Source organism: Echiichthys vipera, assembly GCF_963691815.1.
Source record: "Echiichthys vipera genome assembly, chromosome: 9".
Taxonomy (NCBI): domain Eukaryota; kingdom Metazoa; phylum Chordata; class Actinopteri; order Perciformes; family Trachinidae; genus Echiichthys; species Echiichthys vipera.
The window spans coordinates 13,128,183-13,153,779 of NC_139834.1; the positions used below are offsets into that span (position 1 = coordinate 13,128,183).

The window sequence follows — 25,597 nt, forward strand, 5'->3', positions numbered from 1 at the left end:
GGATGGATTGGCTTGGGATTTGGTAAAGACATTTATTGTCCAGAGAGGATCGATCCTAATGACTTTTGTGATCCCTTGACTTTTTCTGTAGCACCAATATAAGTTTCATATTTGAGTGGAATATCTTCACCATTATTGGATGGATTTCCATGTCATTTGATAGTGATGTGACATTATACAGATTTGATTATACAGATCCTTTGGCAAGCCCCTGACTTTTCATCTATCCTCACCACCAATTAGGTCACATTTTCAATTTGGCCAATACTCTCAACAATCTCTCTCTCTCTCTCTCTCTCTCTCTCTCTCTCTCTCTCTCTCTCTCTCTCTCTCTCTCTCTCTCTCTCTCTCTCTCTCTCTCCTGTCTCTCTCTCTCTCTCTCTCTCTTTCCCTCTCCCCTCTCTCTCTCTCTCTCTCTCTCCCTGTCTCTCTCTCCCCCCTCTCTCTCTCTCTCTCTCTCTCTCTCTCTCTCTCTCCCTGTCTCTCTCTCCTCTCTCTCTCTCTCTCTCATGCTTATCAGCACCTCTTAGAATCAGTTTAGAGGATTTAAAAAACAAATTCCAATGTAGCTGAGTAAATGTTTTATTTTGTGCTAAACTACTAGTTGACATCAAAGGACTGCACTTCCACTGATGCCCAGGCGGCTGCCACCACAGGGAATGGCTTAAGTGGAGATAAATCCTTTCAGATAATTTTTTAACACATGCTTGCCCCAGAGACTTCCCCAACCGTACAGTAAATTTTTTTTAATATTGAGCACAGGAGAATTTGCCATCTGAGGTTACAACTGTACAAAGTTGCCTCTATTGCTGTTGAAGAGGTTTTCATGTGTGCTAAAATAGGCATTGAAGAGTGCTATCAAGACAAACCAGCAGCTTTTGGTGTTATATTTTTGCAGTCTTTAAAATACACACATAATTAAACGTACTATATAAGATGGATGTGACAGCTAAAGGAACACATTGATTGTAGTTTGGTGTTTCATGTTATTTATGTCTTCCCCTGCCAAAAACTTTAATATTTTTTTCATATTTGGTGGAACAAAACAAACAATATGACTTAGTAATTGAACATGGTGCATAAACCACTTTGATCTATGTCTCATACATGTATCACAATATCGATATCATATCAATATATATAGCCCAGCCCTGGATGTAGGCCAATTCCAAGCCAGGATTAGGCCATAGCAAGGCATGAATCAAGGCTGTGGTGGCTCTGGTGGGTGTCTGAAATATATTATTTTTATTATGAGCTAAGCAGACATGAGCACACGGTCCAGCCATGATCTGTAAGACACTGTCATTTTACTAGATAGTGAGGAGCTCTGTCTCCTGGATGAGCACAGAGATGTTGTGCCAGCAGCTTCCTAAAACAAGCAACAAAGAGATCTGAGAACACAGAGATTAAACCGTACAGCCGTAGAATGACAAGAACTGAGAGCAAGGGTGAAGGACAGCAGCACCTAACCACTCCGTGTGTGCGTTAATACCAACACTTACGCAACTAAGTACTGGATGATCATGTTAGCATTTGGGTTATTCAGTTCTGTTCCAAGCCTTACAGGGATTACTGATGGGCCTATCATATTTTTGGAAAAATCATTTAAGAGGAATTATCTAATATGAGCCGTGTCATTAAGTAAGCGAGTAGGATGAGACAGAAGTAGCACGAATGTGTGTGTTTATGTGAGGCAGTGAGAAAGATGGAAGAGTGCATTATTTCATGTATTGTGTCTAAAATAGCAGGCTTAAATCTTTTAGCAGTGGTTGCAATCATGAAGAACAAGATGCAGTGCAGCTTCCATTGACGAGGGAGCCTTTCAGTTCACATGCATGCACAGACAGACGCACACACAAACAATAGGACATTTTCATCTGATCCAGCTTTGATCAGCCACCACATGTAAACACAGGGTTCTCTGTAAAGCACATTTATTTTTCAAAGCAGAGAAAAGTTATAAATGAATACTACATCCATCGCTGTTAGAATTAATCAAAACTCCAGAGGCAGAGACGGTGATTCAAGCACGGTTGTGTGTGCATCTGTGCGTGCAGCTATTCGCTTTCAATGTCTGGTGAAACCGCTTGGAAATAGGAATTGGTTCTGTGGCTAATACTGGATTAACACCTCATTTTTCTGCTCATAGATTTTTGACCAAATAAAATAATGATTGGTTAACTAAATGTAAACAATGATTATATATATTCTTATTTTGTCATGATGTTTGATCTTTACATATGCCTGTGTCTGCTGTCAACATGCAGTAGGAATTAATAATTCAGAATCAATTGCGTCAAAGGAGACTGGACAATTTATAGCTACAAATGGATTTGTATTTGATGGGGGAGGAGGGTTCTCCTTTTAGCATTCAAGCAGCAAAAAATGCAGATGGTAACAGAACAGAACTCAGCAGAGACATCACTGAGATATGGCATATACATAATGCACAAGGCAAGAGATGCCTGTGAATATGATTATAAGAAACCAAAACATGGGGCAGGAGGTTGGGGTGGAGGTGTAAGAAGAAGCAGCAGCTGTGTAGCAGGTGTAAAACCAGACACAGCAACAGTGATGACCCGCAGAGTGTGAGGCTGTCAGACTGTAAAGTGTATTGATTGTGGTAACTAACAATTATTTTCAATATTGGTTAATCTGCTTGTGTATTTATTTAGGAGAGTCTAAGGTCCTTCTCACACTTGGCATTTGTGCCCAAGCATGATTCACATGTAAAGTCTCTTTCATTGGAACAGTGTGAGTGCAGCAGTACCATGCCATGGCGAGTTTTCCGGCCGTAGCCCAATTCGAGAGGTGGGCCACGGCGCGATTGCACATGTACGAGCACAAGCACGAGCATAGAAGGCGTTCCTGACGCCAATTTATATGCGACTGTTCCCCGCAATGGACATTTTTAAAAAAATGCAAGAGAAGGGTTCGCGGTGAACTGGTGCAGAGGTGGAAGGTTTAATACAGATCTGGTCGGATGAAAATATTCAAAAGCAGTTTGACAAAGTTGGGGGGAGGAGAAACAAACATGCGGAAGCACAGCACGGATTAATTGGGCTAAATGTGAGTGCAGCCTAAGGTGACCATACTGACTGTATGCATACAGGTACAAGTCTGCAGAAGGTATATCATATTAAAACCATTGCTTAACACCTAGCCTGGGAACCAAATGAATCTGCTGACCTATGCTATGTCATTTCATTGCTTTGGTTGTAGGTCCCATTCCTTTTTTCTGATTGGTTGTAGGTTTATCCAGTTTATCTAGAAGCATTTTGGTCTTCACAGTTGATAACGTTGAAAAATGAACTGAGAGGTTCCAGACAAATACCCATTTGCCAATAAGTCTGGTAATGCCAGGGTACCTAACACTAGCAGCACCAGGAATGTGCTGACACCAGGAAAGTTCTCACAGGTTATTAGCTGCCTGAGATTGCTGTCATTTTTATTTTATTCTTATTTTTGTCCTGCTTCTAAAAAAGTAACACCTTACAAATGTATAAAATAAGTACTACTTCTATCCTTTTTTAAAAATTGTTTTGCATTGAGGCTCTTTCCTACCTAGCTGGTCATGTGGCCAAAATGATTCTTAGTTGCTCAAAGTCAGTTTCCCAGAGGGCCAGTGGGAGCTCTGGCTAACTAGCATACTTCAATCAACTCTCAGGCTGTAGCTGATGCTACACAGATATCTATCAGACTTTCCAGCCCTGAGAGATATGCTCAAGTGTTTTAAAACAGTAAGTTAGCAAAACTCAAAATCCCCTTGATGTGGAAAGAGGGTTTGATAATTTCTACCATTGTGTACCTGTGGTATGAAGAACAGTGAAACTCTTTTACTTTTCACACAGACTTACAGTTAAATATGTCTTTATGCATAAGTGAAGTAAATGTTATGGCATGTCTTCTCTCGAGGAGTCAAATCAGGTTGCTGAGGAGATGAGCTGCAAAGCCTTTGTAGACTATTCCCAGTCACACCTCTCAGGAGCCCAATCCATCATCTGCTGATCTGTCTCTGAGTCTGCACTAGTCCCACCCTCTCATTAAAGAAATGAAAGCCTTAATTGGAAATTGTGTTAATTCCCTGACATGTTTGAAACTCTATCTTCCCTTCACTTCTTGTAAATTGCAGACACACTTGCAGACAAATTTGGGGCAGCAGCTGCACTGATGCATATCCTGGTTGAATGTATTAATCTTCGCCCACTTTCCACTATTCACGCCACATTATGAGCCCCATGATTAATGCCCACAAAACTTACAAGCATGTTGGTTCACCCAAACTAATCTGTGGTGGAAAATTGGAAGAAGTAGTGGCAAGTCGCTCTAACAGTCATGCATGAATAAGAATTTTGTTTTCAACTTAAGATAATCTTGCACATGGCGAGTATAGTGCCATAATGGGTTGCTGCTCCGTTCATTTAGGACACAAACACAGCTCATATGATTAATATTAATGCATCTACACAGATGAGTGTGTGTCAGCTTCAAACACTCATGCTATTTAAATATTATTCATGCCTTTCACTTGATAAAGATCCCATTTCTTTTAACCTTCAATGTCTAGAAATGAAACGCAAAACACCATCATCACGCTTTGAGCTGTGTTTCTTTTGAAAAGGCAGCCAAATAATTAAGATCGAGGTCTCCCTTATGCTACCAGAAAGGAACCTAGAGCTACAATACACGTAAGTACAAGATGCATGTGAAACTAATGTGGTGAGCACACAAAACAACACATTATGAGGCTATTATGGTATTTTCTCAACTCTGATCCTGCCTAAACAGTATGTCAGAAACATTTATGAATGCAAACAAAGAGTTAAATGATGTCTAACTGTTTTTGTGCGTTGCCACCTTGAATTTGGATGCAGTGAGATACCAGTGGCTGATGGCAGTGGTAGATGCATCTGTTGTAATAGTAGACTCTAATTATAGTCAAAGATGATTAAAAGGGTTGGAAGATGCTTAGTTAAAGAGCAGTACTGCTGTCAGGATTGGAAACGGGTCAGATTTGAGAAGCACTTTATTTTTTAAATACACAAGTCAACATACAGGCTGTAAGGTTCACCCGATCACTGTTGTCTGCTGTGTGTGTTTTGTGCAGTGTTTTAATCTTGCAGTGGACAACAATTAGATGAACATTAGTTCATTATTAGATTTTTTCCCCCCAAGGTTGCCTGGAGAGCAAGACCAATATATTGCCTGGAGGCTCCAATTAGTAGCTTTGGACTGATCAGCCAACTTGGCTGATTTTGTAATATCATTCATGACTGGTCTGGCATGAGTTTTGCAATCTAGAATAATGGATTTTAGTCAATTTACTTTCTATTAGAAAGATTCAGGCTAAAATACAGCAGTGGCCCATAACAGAACACCAAAAGCAAAGGAGAAAAACATTGGTTTATACAAGCCTAACCGTATAAGAAAAGCAAACATGCTGGGATCAGGCCTGACCCAGGTGCTCACCTTACTATCTGCCATGCTCTAGTTCACAGCCCCAAATCTGTGGGGCTGTTTAGCATATGAATATTGAGATATGATAAAAGGAGTTTAGAGAGGGCTGATGAATATGTGTGGCTTTGAAGCGGTTGTTGTGAGATCGTGTGCAGATGAGAGCGTGGGAGGTGTTGTGTGTATGTGTGTGTGTGTGTGTGTGTGTGTGTGTTTGTGTGTCTGGAAGTGCTGATGAGGGTGACATTTGTGCACGCAGTGAGAGGTTTAACCACCAGCATCTGGGCCTTCATTTTCTAAACCCTAAAACATCAATCCAGGAGAGTTAAGAACCCAGCTCAGCCTGACGTTTTAGTCTAGCAAATAGTCTGTGTGTGTGTGTGTGTATGTGTGTGTGTGTGTGTGTGTGTGTGTGTGTGTGTGTGTGTGTGTGTGTGTGTGTGTGTGTGTGTGTGTGTGTGTGTGTGTGTGTGTGTGTGTGTGTGTGTGTGTGTGTGTGTGTGTGTGTGTGTGTGTGTGTGTGTGTGTGTGTGTGTGTGTGTGTGAGTGAGTGAAAGTCCGTCATCGCGCACTCCACAGGATTTCAGCACTGTGCACATATACCGTGGATCCATCACCTTAGCAACGAGTCGATTGAAAGATGATGAATCATGCCAAAGACTGCTAATTTCTTTGCAGTTGTCAAACATGAACAATGGGCGGTAAGAAGGAGTCACGGAAACGTCACCACAGACAGAATGTGCGTGCGTGTGTGTGCGTGAACTTGAAAGATGACCATAAAGAGACAGAAAGGAAGAGATGCCAAATCAAGGCTAAGCGGAGGATAGTGATAGGAAGAAAGAAAAGAGAAAGACTTACTGCTTTCTGTTTCTGATTGACCAGGAGGAAATGCTCTAAGCTTTCTTTTTATTTTTGCACAATTGTATTTTTAAAAGAAATAGGTAGTGATGTACTTGTTCTCTTTTTGAAGAGAGAACATCCCCCCGATAATTTCAGGTGAGAGTAGATGGTGTTAATGCAGTATGATCTGATTTCATGCAGGTCTCCAATTAAATGAAGCTATAACAACACATCTGACCCCATCTTCTCTGCACTTTAAGATGACTGAATAGGCCCGGATGCTATTCCTGTCTGACAAATAGCAGTCTTCTGATAAAAGGGGAGGGTCTGAGGTTCTCCATCTGCTTGTACAGCCTGCTGAGAGTGCTGACACATCCCCCTCCACATAATAATAGCAGTTATGGTCTAAAAGACATTGATTTAGTAAAAGAAACATGGATGCGGATCAGCTCTGCAGTGCACTAGGATTCGACAGAGGCACTGCTGTCCCAAACAATGTGAATAATGTATTTAAAAGAGGTAGCTTGGCAGCCTCAAATACCACCGGTCTGAAATGGAGCTACTAATTCTGCTACAAGATGCAAATATTGCTTCAGTTCTTTGCTCTAGAATCAACAATAATGCTGAACAATTTCATGTCAAACAGTACAGTGAAGCTTAACAGCTCCCACTGCTGGCAAACATCTTGAAAGCATGTGCAGCACCAGAGATTTTCAGTTGACTGCCTTTTTATGTATAAATCTTTGATAGATTTAAAGTTCTATTTTCAGCTTTAAAGTGCAGCTGTTTTCTAGTGCGGTTGGCAAGATGTTTAAAATAATTATCAATTACTATATCCACTGGCCTGTTGATTTTCTGTGTTTGTGTTTGATTATATCTGACCCCATTTTAACTGTTGCTTACGCACAAAAAAGGACTTGAAATGTGCATATGCTACTTTCCAAGCCTAAATAGAGATTTATAAAGAAAAACTTGACCTGGAAGTATGCCTATATTTATGTAAACTCTGACCCATGCATACATACTGTACGTTTAGGAGGTGGGAATTTGGCGCCACAGATGGTGAGGTGGTGAATTGAAGCCAGTTTGCAGAAGTTAAATGATGGAGTATAAGGATGCCTCTCACTTCAATCTCAATTCACCACACGTGACACGTCCATTATAGATCTGTGTTAACATTAAAACATTAACATCATCAGTATTATTTGTGTTAGTGAGCCATAACTATTCAATAAGCAACTTTCAGTTGTAAAAGATACAAGCCAACTCAAATTCTGATCAATATTTCATCAGCACTTCTCATCGTCACATTCTACACCCCTGGAGCGCAGAGCAGACGAACAGACTGTGGTAATTTACTGATGAAATTATTATCATCGAAATTAATGACAACATCAACTAGCATTTAAGACGAGCGGAAAAAGCATTGTTAATTGTAGTTATTAATAAAAACTTATAATACTGTGCATATATCAGCAGATGCGCTCTGACCATGAGATGATGCCTCCATCTTTTAGATCTGACTTTTTTTAATTTCAGGCACTTACCTGTTTCATGAACTCACTGCATTAACCACAGCAGCAATGTTCTGAACTTGCTGCATTTTCTTTTCCCGCCCAACTGGACTGGACTTTGTGATTTAAAGGAAAATACGCTCTGCATACGCAAGTTTTATAAGTAAGAATATTTTTTGCCATACACACATTTCCTCATTTGTACATCCTAGCAGAGTTAAACAACAACATATGATTGAATTGTAATCAGTGCTGAAACTATTTGTCCACCACTATAGATTACTTGATCTTCAAGAAAGCAATCAACCATAAGAATCGTTGGACCTCTACTCCCTTGTTTCAATCACACCGTCTTAGCCACAATGTTTTTAATCATCCCCCTCACAATTACTCTAGTCAGACATGCTGACAATTGAAACTACTCCCCACACGTATGCTACACCCTTCCATCAAGTTTCATGATAATCAGGCCTATAGTTTTACTGTAATCCTGCAGACAGGCATACACAAACAGACTGATCTTTAGTTGTGGTGAACCCAATGGCCTCAAAGATTATTTCAAGGTTAAAGGTTTTGAAAATGAAAAAAATTAAAATCAAAATGAATGTTGACATCCTTGACACCAGCTGATGTTATTTTTGATGTAACAGGTCCGGTGATGTATAACCCTCAGTGTGAAAGTTATGTGGGAGCTGGTGTGGTGCGGAATGTGCCATGTCGTGGTCACAGTGTTCCCTCTGCTCTACTGGTCACTCAGCAAGAGAGTTCCTGTGGGCGAGAGTGAGAGAGCATCACACTGTTCCCACGCGTTTGTCCTCTAAAAACCACAGTCATCTTCATATGTGGCTGTCGGAAGTTTTATTTGTAATATAAGACGTTAATGTCAAGTCATTACTGTCTAAATGTAGCTATGACAACCACTGAAGCTGGCGATGGAAACACTTGAACACTAACTCTACTGACACAGGTTTTGGACAATAATCCACTGACTATTTTCAGTTTAGAATCTTAGAAAGGGAGTTCAGTGGAAATCAACCGGTTAACCAAACAATAATATATTAATCCCTTTGGATTCCTGCTTAATGTAGGAACAATAAAGCTCAGATAAAATTTGGGTAGCTACCTTAACGCTGAGGATAGAGGAAGTTTCTAGAGAGGTTACAGTTTAGAAGTTCAAGGATCTAGGCAGACATTTAAACATAAACATAATTTAGAAGAATCCATTTCCAGTGGAAGAGGTATTTAGACCCTTAGTACAGCAATGTCATATATACTAAATTACAAGTAAAAGTCACGCATTGAAAGTTTAAATAAATACAAGTACAGAAGTATTATCGGCTAAAGGTAAAAGTACTCATTCTGTGACTGATATACTATTACATATGACATTAGATTAAAACTGACGTGAATGCAGCATTTTACTGTTGCAGAAGGTAGATATGGGTTAAAGTTAAATAGTTTAGTCCAAATGTTCCTAACCAAAGGGCCAAAATGGTTAGGAGCCGCTGTGATAATCTTAAATAATGTTGTGCATTTTACTTCATCCATAAGTACATATTACTTCTGCCTGTTTCGTTTCTGTACTGATTCAGGAATTCAGTCGAGATTAAAACTGGGACCTAAATGTTGAAGTTTCCCAAAAAGTAAACACCCAGGGTTTATAGTAGAAAGGTCACAGTTTGAAAAAACAAAAGATATTGCTGAGGACACAGAATAGTGGGGGTTTCAGATCCATCGTTATGAAATACTATGAATCAATGACTTTCTGGTAGCAATGAAAAAAGAACCTTGGATTTGTGCATAAGTGTACTTATTTCAGCTTCCAGAAGAGGGCAGCAAAACACTTGCAGAGTAGAGAGGTTTTGCAGCTTAGCAACAGGTCTCTCCTGATCTCATCCTGGATCTATAAATCCTTTACAGCATGTGCATGAATAGGGGGTGTAGTTTATAGCTCTGTTCCAGTCTAAGTAATTTAGAAAAATGTATTGTATTAATTATTATTCAGGCATTGGGCTGGTAGATATAGCCCGTACAACTAGGTCACATTATATCTCGATATATAGCATGTTTTCTGTCAATTCACAAATTGAATAGTTTATTTGAAATAATATTATGGTACAGGCTGTGAATTAATTGATTGACAAATTGTACTGGGTATTTTCTTATTTTATTAAGAACTTTAACGCAAAATGAACATAATAATTACAAGTGAAAATATAAAGAAAGAAATAATGTATGACTGTGTGTAAATGGCTGAATGTGGCATGTAATGTAGAGCGCTTTGAGTTGTCAAGGGATTAGAAAGGTGCTATATAAATGCAATTATATTCTGGAGAAATTGTATTCCCTGAAAATATTTTGCGTCAATTTGAGAAGTTTGTGCTTGTTATCAGGGCTCGAAATTAACGCTTGCTCACTTTCTCAGGGTAAGTAAACTCTGTGTTCAGAGCTAGAGAAAAATAAATGTTTATAATACACAAATGTATGTATTATCATGTTCCATGTACTTACTGTAGGCTGTATGGATGAATTTATCTAGCATTGTGAACTGGCCTGTTACTGTAAAGCAGGTGTGTAGATGTGCACCTCAAAATTACAACTCTAAATATGAGACCACAAGTGGCTTCCTGTCACAGGAATTCAGACAATCCCAACCACAGTATTTATTTACTAATAAAGCAGTATAAAGTGAGGCTGCTGGATTTACGCCAGCACCCTTGCCAGGGGCAGTGGTAAAACTATGGGAGTAAATTCAACACAGCCCAACCCTATTGTAAATAGTACAATAGTGTACAAGATTTACTGCAGTTATTAAACCCCAAACACATAAAAATTACTGTTTCATACCCCTTCAGCGTAGAGGAAACATTCTGTAACAGTCTGCCAAATCTCTGTTGTAATGTCCTGTTCATTGAGTGTCCATATAAGTATCCAAAAAGCTAATTTACAAAGCATTAAAGCATACTTGATATTTAACAATTACAGATGGAAATATTATTAAAACACCACTGACACAATTTAACTCTTACATTAAAATACTGTTACTAATTCATGGTTTGTCAAATGTATGCTCTTTTTGATTATTCCGATGTGCTACCCACCCGTAAACAAATGTTTGAATAACAGTTAAGAGAAAAGAGAAAATAAATATAAGGTAGCTAAGGTATCACATCTGAAGACAGCAACATCCCACTAAGCGTGAATGACCCTCTGCGACATTAAATCCATTACAGGCCTGTGAGTTATACAGCCATAAGCCCCAAATCTCTTTAATACAACACCCATTAGGAAAGTGCTGAGCTCTTTACCAACAGCTAAGGTGGCCTAGCACTCAGCAACACCATTGCCTCTGCTCTACATTCAATACAGCACAGAAAATTGACCTTTTACCGTACATTAATACAAGAGACCAGGATATATTAGAAGACATTTTCAAGGTCTGTTTTCTTTTGCTGCTACCTTGGCCAAGACACCCTGTGCAGGAGAGTTTTAAAAGGCCTGTATTGCAGTACTGAATAAAGTGATTTTAAAGTATGTTCTCTTTGGAGTGTTGCTGGTTCAATCCCCAGACAGAGGATAAATCTGGGCGGCACCAAGCGGCACTTGCCCTTACCTGATTAACCTTGAGCAAGGCCCTTAAACCCAAGTGCCAGATTGCGGTTGTGCTGGGGAGCTTCCAGGTGCAACTGTGTGACTGAGTGTGAACAGAGCGATCCTGAAAAAGAGAGTGATGAGAAATGTGATTATACTGTAAAAAAGAAAAGAAAAAAAAAGCCTCAGATGATATAGCCGAGAGATCTCAAGAGTAGAGCTATTTTGATAAACCATAAATAGCAAAACTTTCAAACAACAGAAGATTGGCTGCTTTTCTTTGTCTCATGTGACAGTACACTTGGTTATATTTAGATGGACCAGATAAAACAAGCAAATTGACATCACAGTGGGTTTGGAGAAATTGAAAATGGCATTGTTTCACTATTTTTTTAAAAGACAATACTAAACAATCAAGAAAATAATAAATGGCAAGATAATTGACAATAAAAATAATCATTAGTTGTAGTCCTACAGAAGGGTAAACTATATCCTATGTCCAGTATGAACGATTTTGGTGTCTTCAGAATTCATATTTTTCTAATGTGATCACCCTCACTAAAGTCACCTAAAACTTTTTTTTTATATATTTCACTAAATGTGTTATTTACATGTGGAAATCATGCTTTAAAAATAAGGAGTTATCAGGTAGCGCCATCAGAGGCATAAGCAGGTGTAACCTTAATATCTTGATGAGTGGTCAGTTATGTTTGCAGTGGTGGCTGGATTAGATATTATCTGTGGCCTAAATCACTTTGTGCTGACGGATTTGGAAAGTGATAATCCAAGGTGTGCCTTTTTAAAAGCCAGTTCGTGGCCACCTGGGTCCATTTGTAGCAGGGTCCCTCTCCATCTCTCTCCTGAACAGCCAGAAGAAACGACTCAGAAGGGCTGATCGCAACCGCAAACCGCAACCATGAACGGCACAGAGGGACCCTATTTCTATATCCCTATGGTAAACACCACCGGCGTTGTCAGGAGTCCTTATGAATATCCTCAGTACTACCTTGTCAACCCAGCAGCTTACGCTGCCCTGGGTGCCTACATGTTCCTTCTCATCCTTGTTGGCTTCCCTGTCAACTTCCTCACTCTGTATGTCACCCTCGAACACAAGAAGCTTCGAACCCCTCTAAACTACATCCTGCTGAACCTTGCGGTGGCTAATCTCTTCATGGTGTTTGGAGGATTCACCACAACGATGTATACCTCTATGCACGGCTACTTCGTTCTAGGACGTCTTGGCTGCAATATTGAAGGATTCTTTGCTACTCATGGCGGTGAGATTGCCCTCTGGTCCCTGGTTGTTCTGGCTGTTGAAAGGTGGTTGGTTGTCTGCAAGCCCATCAGCAACTTCCGCTTCGGGGAGGAACACGCAATCATGGGTTTGGCCATGACCTGGATTATGGCCGCAGCTTGTTCAGTGCCCCCTCTTGTTGGCTGGTCTCGTTACATCCCTGAGGGCATGCAGTGTTCATGTGGAATCGATTACTACACACGTGCAGAAGGCTTCAATAATGAGTCCTTTGTTATCTACATGTTTGTCTGCCACTTCACCATTCCACTGGTTATCATTTTCTTCTGCTACGGCCGTCTGCTCTGTGCTGTAAAAGAGGCTGCTGCTGCCCAGCAGGAGTCTGAGACCACGCAGAGGGCTGAGAGGGAAGTCACTCGCATGGTCATTATCATGGTCATCGCCTTCCTGGTATGTTGGTGCCCATATGCTGGTGTGGCCTGGTTTATCTTCACACATCAGGGCTCTGAGTTCGGACCAGTCTTCATGACCATCCCTGCCTTCTTTGCCAAGAGTTCCGCCGTCTACAACCCAATGATCTACATCTGCATGAACAAGCAGTTTCGCCACTGCATGATCACCACCTTGTGCTGCGGGAAGAATCCCTTTGAAGAGGAAGAGGGAGCATCCTCCACCAAGACCGAGGCCTCCTCTGTCTCCTCCAGCTCTGTGTCTCCTGCATAAAAGGGCTGTCAGCACAAGCTCCATGACCCACTACCCGAGAAGAAGACTTCTGCTCCCCCCGGGAAACGACTGAAGGCTAATGTCTACAGAAATAACTTCCTTTTTGTATTTTTACAAACATGTTGGTTCAACCTAAAGACAGTTGCAGGAAAGGTCAGCCCATTACAGAGTTGTTCCTGTATGTACAGAATATCCAACTTAAAAATATATCAGATTTTTTTTTCTGAACAGAACGGGGAAAAAAATTAATAATCTTTTACAGTTGGATACTATATGATACTGGCTTATTTTTGAATGTAGAGGCATGTAATCAAGGCAACGTAAAATAAAACGCACTTTGCAAATGACTCATCCTGTTTATGGTTTACTTAAAATTTGTGTGGCAAAGTTCATATGCCTGTAGTATATTTAATCAAATGAATAAATGTGAATGACCTATTCACAATGCATTTATGTCTTGAGTCAATTTCTGCTTCAGAGCTGTTATCGTAGTGACTACTGCTCTCATGCTTCAGAACTTGATAGTACAGCTACGTAGAATGATATAAAAATTAAGAATAGTGTTTGAATCTCTTTGGTAGAGGCATCTGCATTGATGCTTTAGTCTCATCTCAATCACAGGTCACCTTGGATTTAGAACTTGGCCTACCTAAGAGATTATGACATTATTACTCAGGGATGAATATACACATGAAACAACAAGTTTATCTGATGACTAATTAATCACATTAATTAAAGGTTGACATCGAAAAAGACTTATTAACAGTAATATTATAAACAGTAATGGTGTCTCTTTATAACAGTATAATAAAGAGACACCTTGATACAAAGGTTATGGAATGGAAATGTTGTATATTTTCATCATATTACACAAACCATATATATATATATATATATATATATATATATATATATAATAAAGCCATATTGATAAAGCCATATATAGCCATACTGATAAATAAAGAATATAAGCAGCATAAATAATATTTATATAATAGTTGTTAGCAGATATAAGTGTATTAATTATTTAAGACTATAAACTCCTCATGCAGAGAGCCATAAGTGAGTGGGGATAATGAATGACAATATAGTAAAAAAATGTTGTAATAATATATGTCTTCATAGGGGAAGTTATACAAATAATTTACATTAATACACACTTACAATATATTTAAAGCTCATCTACAATAACATTATGTCTGTTTGTATATTGCTTATAAATTCTGCTAAATGAATAGGAAGATTGTATGGTGTAAGGTGTTGCCAGTTATGATTGCTGACAAATACTGCACATTAAAAATAATTGAAGCATCAGTTATTGGAAGAACCAAGCTACACAACAATATATTTTCAGAAAATAGAAAAGATTTAGATTTAACACACCAGTTCAGTAATACTCTGTAGTGACTATGCAGTCCTAAAAGGATAGATAGCATAGATAATTTATAAATGACCGTATACAGTCTATGGTATAGACCCACTGAAGTGTAGGTTTATTAAGAATCCTGTTTCATTTTTTTTTACTCTGTGAAAGATATTACAACAGGTTGTACTGGTATGATGAATGGCAGAAACTTGTGATGATGCAATCCATCCTCCTCAATTCTTGGTTGTGCACTATGCCAGAAAAACAAACACCCCAAGACCTCTCCCATAATGACCTTCATGTGAGGCTATAGCAACCATCTTACCAGTGGATCTTTCATGGAATACAGATATGCTCAATGAGCAGTAGGAAGTCAAGCTTAAGGGGGAAAAAAATCAATCATTCACTGCTTTAATTTGGCACTTAAAAAAGAGTTGTGCTGTTAAAATGTTAATAATATTATTTAGAGAATACTGGATAGATGGCAACCTTTTGAATTTTTGCTCACACAGACATGAAATAATTTTAGCTTTTTGTAAATAAATACCAGTTCAGAAGAATCCAGTAGAATAGAAATCATCAGCTGCCTGAACAGTTGCCCAGTTCTATACATTGTCCTTTAATTTGTCCTTTTTCTTTTTACAATATATTATCTTATATATTGTATATTTATGTTTTGTACCTTTCTAATAATAACAAAACATACTTTTGGAATGTATGGGTGAATCTGTTTTGCTTGTATTACATCTCTCCATTCTGTTAATTGCACTATTATGAGTTGTAGTAAATAAGAACATGGGAATTCAATTCATGTCCCATACTCATGTTCACTTTCTTTTTTTACAGTCATATTTATATGAAGTACATTTTCCTCCAGTATTGGTCGTCAATTAAAAGTCTTAAGAGTCTCTAAATCTACATATTAAAACTTAGTGCTATCGTGACTTCCAGAAACATTGCTGAAAAACGGCTGTGCAGAAATATGAAATCCTTTTTGAATTTGTATGGAAAACTTTATTTGATAATAAAAATAGCATTCACAGACTTCTTTTGATAGCTACATATACATTGTAATCCATCTCAAGGTAAGAAGCTGGATAAGTCCACATCTACTTGTACTTAGACTAATGTTATGTATAGCTTCATGGGTCAAATAAAGCTATGAACAATGTAGTATTTATATATGCATAGTTTTATAAAAAAAAAAAAAAAAATTGGCCCATATACATGTACTGCTTTTATCAACACAGAGACAGCATTATGTCCGGAGCACATTGCAAGAAATAATGCTTGAAGAACACAGACTGCATACAAGTGCTTTATAATACAAAGGCAGGCTAACCATTGAGAGATTCAAACCATCAAACAGTTTCTGATTGACCAAATACAGTCTTTCATTCTTTTTAAAATGTCTTTACATACCTGATCCAGAGTAAATCAACACATTTCCCATAAATCATCAGGTCCATTTCAGAGATATAAACACAATATCACATTCCTCACTGCTGAGGCTTTTCATAAATTTCTCTTTTGTACAAGAAAAAGGCAACATTTTATTCCTTGACAGGTTCCTAATAGTAACATTGGAAAAAATCTTTACAGGTGATGACCAACTGGTTAACTTCTTAATTTTTTTCTTCTTTTTTTGTTAATACAGTACCATGGCGACAACAGTGATCAAACAATGCATTTGTTGTGGTTTATCTAATATATTTTTGTTCTTTAATGAAACATAAAACAGAGAATACACACAAAACACATTATAAAGCAGCAGTCAGACTCCAGTGGCGTGACAGCATGGCTCAGCATGGCAGATTGGTCGTCTCCTGTACCGGGACTCTCCATATATTACCAACACAAGAAACCACATCAGCTCTGTATCATGACCCAGGAGGTGGTCGGTGCGCAGACGTGGTTATCATCAACATGAGGACAGGGCTAACAATTACTGTGGAATTCCAGTGCATGTTCCTTATGGATTATTCTCTTTCTATCAGATAGTGGTTAAACTACACTTAAATTTTCACATGCAACTTGCACAGGGATAATTAACACATTTGTTTGTTTTAAATTTATTTTTTGGCATACCTTAAATTATATTTTATGGCAGCTTCAAGCTGGTATTGTGGCATAATGCAGACTCATCTACTGAATTTGAATTGTTTGAGCAATAAATTTAGATAACTCTCATTTTCCTGTTTTGCCTGTAGTTAAAAGTGAGTCAGGTTCCTCTCCCTCTATGTCAGAACACACTGGGGAACAAAGTGAGTATTCAAGTTATTTTTTATAAACCTACTCAAGCAGAGAAACTAATAACACAATTGCAAATTTTCTCATCAGTTGTCCATCTTTCTTTCTTTTCGGTAGTTTGTGGGTGTATTTAGGCAAAGGAGGGTGAGCTGCCACACATTTCAAGGATGCAACACAAGTATGGGTACAGCATGCTTTCCCAGGTACAGTGTGCACTTCTACCTTGGTCCTCAAGGAATGAAGCTTGCTCAAGATATGTGCCAAATTAAAAATAAATAGCAAATGCAAAAAAAAATCATATATTATTTATATAATTATCACCCTACTTTTACCATCAGAAAATTTAAATTTTTGCCTGAAGTCCAACGTGACTTTCACAGCTCTTGTGATGCATCAGTGTCTTGTGCTATAGTTTGTTCAGTAAAGCAATTCAGGAATGGAACAGACATCTAGAAACAAGTTGGAAACAAGCTTAGTAGTTAGAAGACACCACAACTGGAAGCATGTTTCATACCTCTGAGGGAACAAATATTTAGATTCAGCAATGCCTACAAAAAGCAATATCACTGATTTCATATGCAGGCACATACAATACCTTTACTATAGTACAACAACCTCTGTTATGGTCAAAATAACTATAACAATGACAAAACAACCAGTATGAACTAATAGAAGGATTGTACTCCTGCTGTTTTATGAATCTCTGGATGGGATCACAAGTAGTTAAGTCAATCAAATTAATCAATAAACTGGTCGACCAAATAAAGCACAAGAGTTAGTATCCTCAGAAGTCCAATTCCAGTGTATGGTACATAGTTTGCACAGATAGAGGAGAGAGTGGCGAGGGGGATCTCTGCTCTAGATGCTGAGGTCTTTGGGGCTTTCTTTGTACAGCCTTTTCTTGGGCTCAGGGAGCTGGTTTGGGCTGCGGCCTACTGCGTTATTGTTATGGCCTGTGTTGTTGTACGCAGCATTGTTGTGTGCAGCGTTGTTCTTCATCATGCCGTAGTAATCCTTCAGTGTGGGTGCTGCTGCATAGTTCAGCTCGTCCCGGCTGTAGTTGCTGTCAGGGGAAGAGTCCCGCTCCACTCGGTATCGTCGCTCCGGTGTCCCGTTCATCAGATATCTCTCCTCCTTCCTCTCTGAGGAAGAGTCTCTCAGGAGGTTGCCGTTCTTTGTGGCTCTGTCATATGTACGGCCCCTGGAAAGAGACGAGGAATTTCCGTTGTTGTTGGTGCGCTCGGGGGTTGTGGCCTCTCTAACTCGCTCAGTTATCTGGGAGTCTTTGAGGAGCCTCCGCTCGTAGAACTTGCGTTCAGGGGTAACTGCGAGGAACCCGCCATCATCGTACTCCCTCTCAGGTGTACGGTCCCGATGCGTTCGGTCTGCCCTCCGGTCCATTGACTTGGCCCGCCGACGATCAGGAGATGAGGCCCGCTTTTGTGTTGGTGAGTGATCAAGGGAGCCGCGGCGCTGCTGACGAAACCGCCCGTCCAAAGTAGAACTGCTGCTTGAGAGCTCTCTTCCCCTCAGTTTCTCGGCAGCTGCAGCTTTCTTCCCCGAGCTGTCTTTCCTCAGAGTCTTTAGGAGTTTAGAGATGCCGCTCTCCGACTCGGACTTCTTTACTTTGCGGCCTCGACCCTTTTTGTTGCCGCTATTACTGTTATCTGGAGACTTCTGCCTGGGGATACTTTGACTGTGACTGTTATTCCAGGTATGATGATGGTGGGGGTTTAATTGCCGGCCTTGGTAGTCCATCTGATCTGACCCAGCCCTGTCCCTGTCTCGGCCACACGCAGCCTCCTCCTGGCGTGATGGTTTGTGAAGGTCTGGTGGATAACTGGACTCCAAAGAGGTGTGATATCGGCTGTTAGGTGGCAGCGTTCTCACTTCCGGAGTGTTTTGTGCCCCGGGTGTGGGAGGGTGCCCGTCACTGCTGCCGTCTGCAGGAGAGGAGAAAGGAAGAGAAGCTTGTTGACGATAAATACCTTACTAGAGGAATGAGGTTGAGGACTACTTTTACAACAATAACATGTGACATTTATTGTGTTCAGCAGACATGACTTTACTTGTTGGTTCATGTGAGCTCTTGCATTGACGTGACAGAAAGTCAATGCAATTGCATTTATGGAAATCATGCATACATGTGCTCTTTCATAGATATCCCTAGAGACAATCAGGCTACTCTAATTTGATGTGTGACATTCTGCTTTACATGTATAAACATAAAATGCATTGAAGTGATAAATCACTGTGATAAATCACTTCAATAGGTTTCTCTCTATAGGGCTGTGGGTTGAGACACAAGGTGATGTCAGCAACAACAGCAGGTGTATCACATCGGCAAGTGTAGGGCAGGGGTAATCAATGGGCACAGCAGGCACCTAGGAAATCATTCAAAACAAAATGCTGAACAACCCATGGAGTGCATCATCGGGAGGAACAAACTCAAAGCAAAAAAAAAAACAAGTGTGTTTTACGACAGGTCTGCCAAATTAGAGACAGGTTGCTATGGTAGCAGCATGTGAGGTGGGATTAAATTAGTCCCAGTAAAAATATGGTGTGGCGCTGGGGGAGGCTTTGTACGTGTACAGGTTCACAGAAGTTAAATTACGGTAAATTCAGGCATGACAAGACATAAAACATGCACACTATGTAAACACACCCGCGCGCAAACACAGACATAGTGGGATTCAGGTAGGGATGAGCTGGAACGAAAGGTGGATAAAATTGAAAGGAAAAAGATGACAAGGGGAGTGGATTGGGACAGACTTTTGGCTACAAACCGTGGTCTGATTTTGGCCCATTAGGTAGAAACAGGGCTCTCCCATCTTGTCATTCCTCATTGTACCAACAGCGAGATGAGGAGCCATCATCGCTGGAGAGAGGAGGAAGAGCCCAGCAACAAGAGACAATCAGAGAGAGAGGGAGAGAGAGAGGGATAGAGAGAGAGAGAGAGAGAGAGAGAGAGAGAGAGAGAGAGAGAGAGAGAGAGAGAGAGAGAGAGAGAGAGAGAGAGAGAGAGAGAGAGAGAGAGAGAGAGAGAGAGAGAGAGAGAGAGAGAGAGGAATAGAGAGGGGAAAACAAATAAAACAGACAAGAGGCCGTTTTACAATGCATTTTAATAGAGAGAAGAAGGGCTTTGTTGTGAAAGACAAAAAAATATTACACTTTATACGGTATCACAAATCCATCTCAGAGGGAGGGGGAGCGCCCGAAAATGAAACCCCAGAAAATAGTGCTGAGAAATACAACAATATGACTCAAACTGTGAGAGGAATAATCCATCAGCAGAGTATATATCTCTTGGGTGGGAATATTACTTCAGCTGTAAAACATCTCTGCTACAGATCCTATAGAGTATAAACCACTGAACAAGCTTTTGTAACAACCATTCCTTCAATGATCAATAATATCTGACAGCTCAATCTTGTGCTGAAACTCACTTTAAATTCATGGATCAAAAAGTGTCTTTCTGTTAAATGTGTATCATTTACAGTAATAAATCAGTGTGTATGTCCCTGAGTTGCACTAAGAAGATAAAAGGCTTTATTCTAGTCTGCAGTGTGTACAGCTGGAACAACAATAAGATTTCTATGCTGGCATTAGCAGTGTTATTTACAGGAAGAGGACGACAACATTGCAATATGTTTACCTACCATATTCAGGTACAGATCCATCTCCCCGTTTGAGGACGAGGCGTGCCCTCCGACCACCATTCTTGATCAGTTCTATGGCACGTGAATGCTTCATGTTCTTTGTGCTCTCACCATTAATCTCCAGGATCTCATCTCCCACCTAAAGTAGAGTAAATGTTATTGTCAAAGCTGGCTAATAATAGTGTACAAAGAGGAAATGTATTCTGCCAAAAGGGAGAAATATAAACTTAGTAGTCAAAAATTCAGCTTTTAATAGTTTCATACCCTCATCTTGCCATTTCTGACAGCAGCCCCATCCTCCGCTAGTCTCAACACATACAGGTCCATGTTGTACTCCCGTCCTCCTCTCAGGCTGAAGCCAAAACCTTTACTGTCCCGCTCGAGGTCCACAGAGTAGAACTCAGCATCCTATGAGATAGAAAAGGAGGAATAAAGAGAAAGTCACAGGGAGACCAGAGAGGAGGAGTGACTAATCCATGCACAAGGGAGTCAAAAGGTTAGTCCAAACTTCAGGACTAATCAAAACATGTCCCACAAAAACTCACAAAATGTCAATGGCAGTACAATCCCCTGTAATGAATGAATAATTAATGCCACATGAGCCTGTGAGCAGAGTACAGATCACTAAGCAAGGGCATCACAAGGGCTGGGCCCAAAACTTACCATGCTCATCAGAAGCTCTCTCCCAACAGAAGTTTGGTCTCTCCCAAACATATTTCCTCTCCAGAGTAAAAAACTGTATTCATAATGAAACTACTCATTTGAATATCAGACTTTAAAATGATGTAGACATTTAAGAGCGAAATTCAAGTGAAGTGGGAAAAACCTTTCCAATAACCTTGCACTTAAAGCATCTGAGACATATGTTTAGGGAACAATGGGCCTTTTGCAAAATGTAGTATTCTTAACTTTCTCTTACTTTTTTAAAGAAAAAAATGGTTTGATAACAAAATGGCTTTAAAATAAAAACCTGTCCAACCACAGCAATGCGATCAATGACTGCAGCTGGTTTGCAGGTTTGCATTGATATTTCAAATTGATATTGTAGTGTTCTCTTAATTCAAAATACGAGAAAGTTGGTGAATCCGACAAGTTCTCCTAAATCACATGTAGAAGCCAATTAGGAACGAAACTATTCATCCTAGTGATTCTTGCATGAGGCCCAATGCCCTTTAAATATAATTCAAAATAGGTGGAAATATGATCATTTATATGGGAGATATCTACTTTATATGTAATAGAATGTAACAAAATATGACTTAAATAGTAGTTTTATTTAAAATGGCAAGAACACCAATGCAGCGATTCAGGGTGCCTCAAAAGTGCGTCAATATTGCATCTAGCTTTACATATGGTATTTATGGCATAGATTGATGCACGTAATGCAGAAACAGGCACTTAGGTTAGCACAGCAAGCAGATTAGCGAGTCGGTCACACGATGGTAAGGGCAAGCCCTGCCGCTTCAGGGATTGTGAATGGAAACACATTCAACATACTTGTGCACATTCTACAGCATCACTCAACTCCTAATCCATGCTTTCAATCAGCCTTTAGATAGAGCAATTCATTTGTTTTTCTTGTTATATGCCCCCTTGGTTTAACTGCCACCATGGCCGGTAAATTACACACTCTCTTGTTTACATTATTACTCATGAAACGAAAGGGCAGGAAGACTAACGGTGAAATTTGTTGGACTAAAGATCTGCGGAAACTTAGAATTAACTGTTGATTTATGGCCTTTCTTTCTTCTGGTAAAAATGACAATTTTAATGGGAGTGAGCTTCTCTAAATCTATTATGAGGCTTTCACACTTTGTGTACAGTTTCCCAACACTCCTGTGTCAATGTACACAATGTTTCCTGTACACATTTTGCAGCACTGGTGAAAATGTTATGTTTAAGCTGCCAGTATCATTCATCAGAACTGATCGGATGGTTGTATAGCTTCAGAAACCATGTGTACGACAATTTCTTTTCCAATACCAAGAATCTGACATGATGTGAGTGCAACACTATGACTGCCTTCCTTGAGAGATTGTCTGAAAATGTGCCATTGTTTGGCAACTCAGATAAAAAAAGGTTCATATCTACCTTGTGAACAGTTGATTTCCTCTATTAAATGCTTTAGTGTGTGTTACTGTACATGATTGATAGGTGGTAACTGAAGTATTGATGTGAAATCTATACAATCATTAACTGAGTAAAATATATATATATTCTTACCTGTGTTGTCTGAGATTGTATGGGAGGAGGAGGAGGAGCTCCTTTCGACTTTGAATTATTCCTTTAAAGAAAAAAACCCTTGTATGAATAATATACATTGTGCTGTTTTGAAGAACACCTTTTTTTTTGCATTTGTGCATATTTAAAAATAAATTAATAAATGGATGCATTATCACCTACCGGGACTCTGTGGTCTGTTGAGGTGTGTGTGTGGTGGTGATGGTAGCTATCTTCTCAGCATTAGTCAGCAGAGAAGCATTGGAAGATTCTGCACAGAAAGACATTTTTTTTAAACCTGCAGAGCTAAAATGAAGTGACTGCTTTTGTTAAATGCATTTGCCCAAAGCAGGGTTTTCAGAAGACAAAAGAGAACAAAATGTCACTGTCCAGAAGAGTCCACTGAGCTGCCCACAGGCTACTCTATTCAACCTGATGCTAACTGCCTGTGATGTTGTCATTTGCCATTTGCTCGTGGCCAACACAGGCCCCAACTGCATAAAAGAAAAACATCAGCAAAGGGGAGAAAAAAACAAGGACAACTGTCTTATTTTTCTTGCCTTTCTTAAATTCCATCTTATCACCAGTAAACACTGCAGCACATTAGTTTCCATTGACGCTGGGTAAATATGTCTGTGTTTAGCGAGAACATTAGCCTTCGTCTCAGGCTCCTTTACTTGTTCTCCCCTCATTACTCCAAGAAATATGACTTTCTCACAGCCACCTCTTTCTCTTTTTGAGGTGAACAGGTTTGCTGTAGCCACACACATATTTCATGATATTTGAAATGAGAAAAAGGTTTTCCAGTTAATGCTGTCAAATATTAAAATATTACAAGGCCATGCCAGGAAAACATCTTTGCATGTACACCCACAAGCCTGCTAGTTAGTGAACGTGTGTGTGTGTGTGTGTCACCCCCAGTATTAATTGAGCTACTTTTTGTCTGTCTATGGACATTGCAGTCCTCTTCAAGTGTTTTCATCGGTCGACCAGTGGCTCAGCCAATAATGAGCACCCTTGTTATAGCACTTGAAATATTTCACCCAAAAGTGAAGCTGCTTGTGCTGCAATATGACGCAGTTCTATTTCCTTTCCTTAACTAAGCGGAAGAGATTAACCCCAACAGAACAGTGTTTACAGTTTTTAAATACTTTCAAATATTCAAATAATAGAGAAAGAAGACTTGTAGAAGTGCTACAGGAGTTTCTGGGAGCAACTTACAGCTTACTCCTCCTACTCAGTGAGTCACTCTTTGAGATACCAGGGTTCAAACCCTGATGAAAAGTACATTGCCTGTGAAGAGCAGTGGTGCCCTTTCCTTCCCACCACATCCATGAATAAGTCACATAACGCTGCATTATGAAACAACCATATGAGGCTGGAAGCCAAGAGCCTTACCATCACCTGGGATGATCCTGAGCGAGACTGTGTTCCCGGCTTCCTTGATCAGGTTTACAATGTCCGAGTGTGACTTGTTGGTGATGGAACAGCAGTTAACAGCCAATATTCGGTCCCCGACTTTCAGCTTCCCACAGCGGTCCGCCGGGCTGCCCTCGATGATGCGTCCTATTTTGTGGGGCATGGCCACACAAGCATTTCCAGCTTTTGTGTTAACATACATGTTTGTTTGTATGTATATATATTGTGCGTGTTAGAAATAGTGTGGGGTGATGATTGAAATTGATTTTGTTGATTGATTCAATTGATTTATATTTTACGAAAAAGAAAAGACAGAATGAAAAAGAGAGAAAGAGACAAAAAACAAAGATGAATTACCCAAATCACTGAATACCAATTAAACTTCAGAAAACATGTGGCAATCAGTACACATGCAAAATACTAGATGTCCCCACTCAGTGGGAAAATGGATAATCTGTCCACTGGCCCCATCATTTGACGGGCTGTAAATCACATGCGATTGGTCAGAATCCACAGTGGCTAACGCTCGACAGCCTATCAATACAGCGGTCAAAGCAACATGACTGCACCTCCCTGCCAGGGATCAATAAGGACACAATCTCTGCTGCAATGCAAGGCGTTCAGGTAATTAAGCTGTTGTATCTTGACCAGCTCAGAAAGTGATAAGGATTCCTAAAGAAGAGCACTCTGAGATGTGCAGCCTAAAGCTTATGTATGGCACCAGTCATGTAGTCAACGCTGCAAGTAAAACAATCTGCAACTGAGTGACAGTGTTTAATACTGCACATCTTGACACAGAAGCTCTGAAAGGACCCTGGGGATCTCCTGTTCTCCTCACCCTCCCTCCCTCTCACTCTCTATCTATGCTCCTCCCTACACTCCCCAGTTCCATCCAGTATTTTTTGCAACATCCATATTTATTACATCTCCTCACTTCACAGATACCCCTCCCTCTTGTCTGAAAAATGGGCTTGTATCTTGTCGCTTTATCTAAATAATGAGATGTGGGACATTACAGGGTGTGGCAAGTGCCCAGGATTTAATACCCAATCTGCTCAGAACAACCCCAACCCCAGGTCATAGTAGGAGGGGATGAGGGGGGATGGGCCCTGCTGGACTGGAGAGAAATGTTTTTTTTTAATCTATGATGTATGGGACATTGAATCAGCTGAACCAGCTTTGTTCTTCTCGAAATGACAAACATCATGGAAGAATCCTCAAAGATATGTTGTATTTTTTTTTTACTAATACACATTCCTCTGTCTGATTTCAGCTTTTCAGCTGATGTGGTGGGAATCCATTAGGTTAG

At 39.8% G+C, this 25,597-nt stretch overlaps 2 protein-coding genes across 2 annotated transcripts in view; one reads left to right on the forward strand and one right to left on the reverse strand.

Annotated features, from left to right (window-relative positions):
• Positions 1-12,315: 12,315 nt before the first annotated feature.
• LOC310951583 (rhodopsin) lies at positions 12,316-13,374 on the forward strand (the record flags this gene model as incomplete). The annotated part of the gene is made up of 1 exon (XM_083919882.1): positions 12,316-13,374. The coding sequence occupies one exon, from the start codon at positions 12,316-12,318 to the stop codon at positions 13,372-13,374; it is 1,059 nt and encodes a 352-aa protein (XP_083776008.1).
• A 4,306-nt stretch (positions 13,375-17,680) lies between these two features.
• LOC310951904 (membrane-associated guanylate kinase, WW and PDZ domain-containing protein 1-like) overlaps positions 17,681-25,597 on the reverse strand; it is a gene marked incomplete at its 5' end in the record, with an annotated part of 92,317 nt that continues 84,400 nt past the window's right edge. Inside the window, 6 exons of the mRNA XM_083920380.1 lie at positions 17,681-18,933; positions 20,650-20,788; positions 20,914-21,057; positions 22,873-22,933; positions 23,053-23,140; positions 24,268-24,471. Coding sequence (XP_083776506.1) covers positions 17,849-18,933; positions 20,650-20,788; positions 20,914-21,057; positions 22,873-22,933; positions 23,053-23,140; positions 24,268-24,471 — 1,721 coding nt within the window. The 3' untranslated portion in view covers positions 17,681-17,848. The remainder of the gene's footprint in view (positions 18,934-20,649; positions 20,789-20,913; positions 21,058-22,872; positions 22,934-23,052; positions 23,141-24,267; positions 24,472-25,597) is intronic.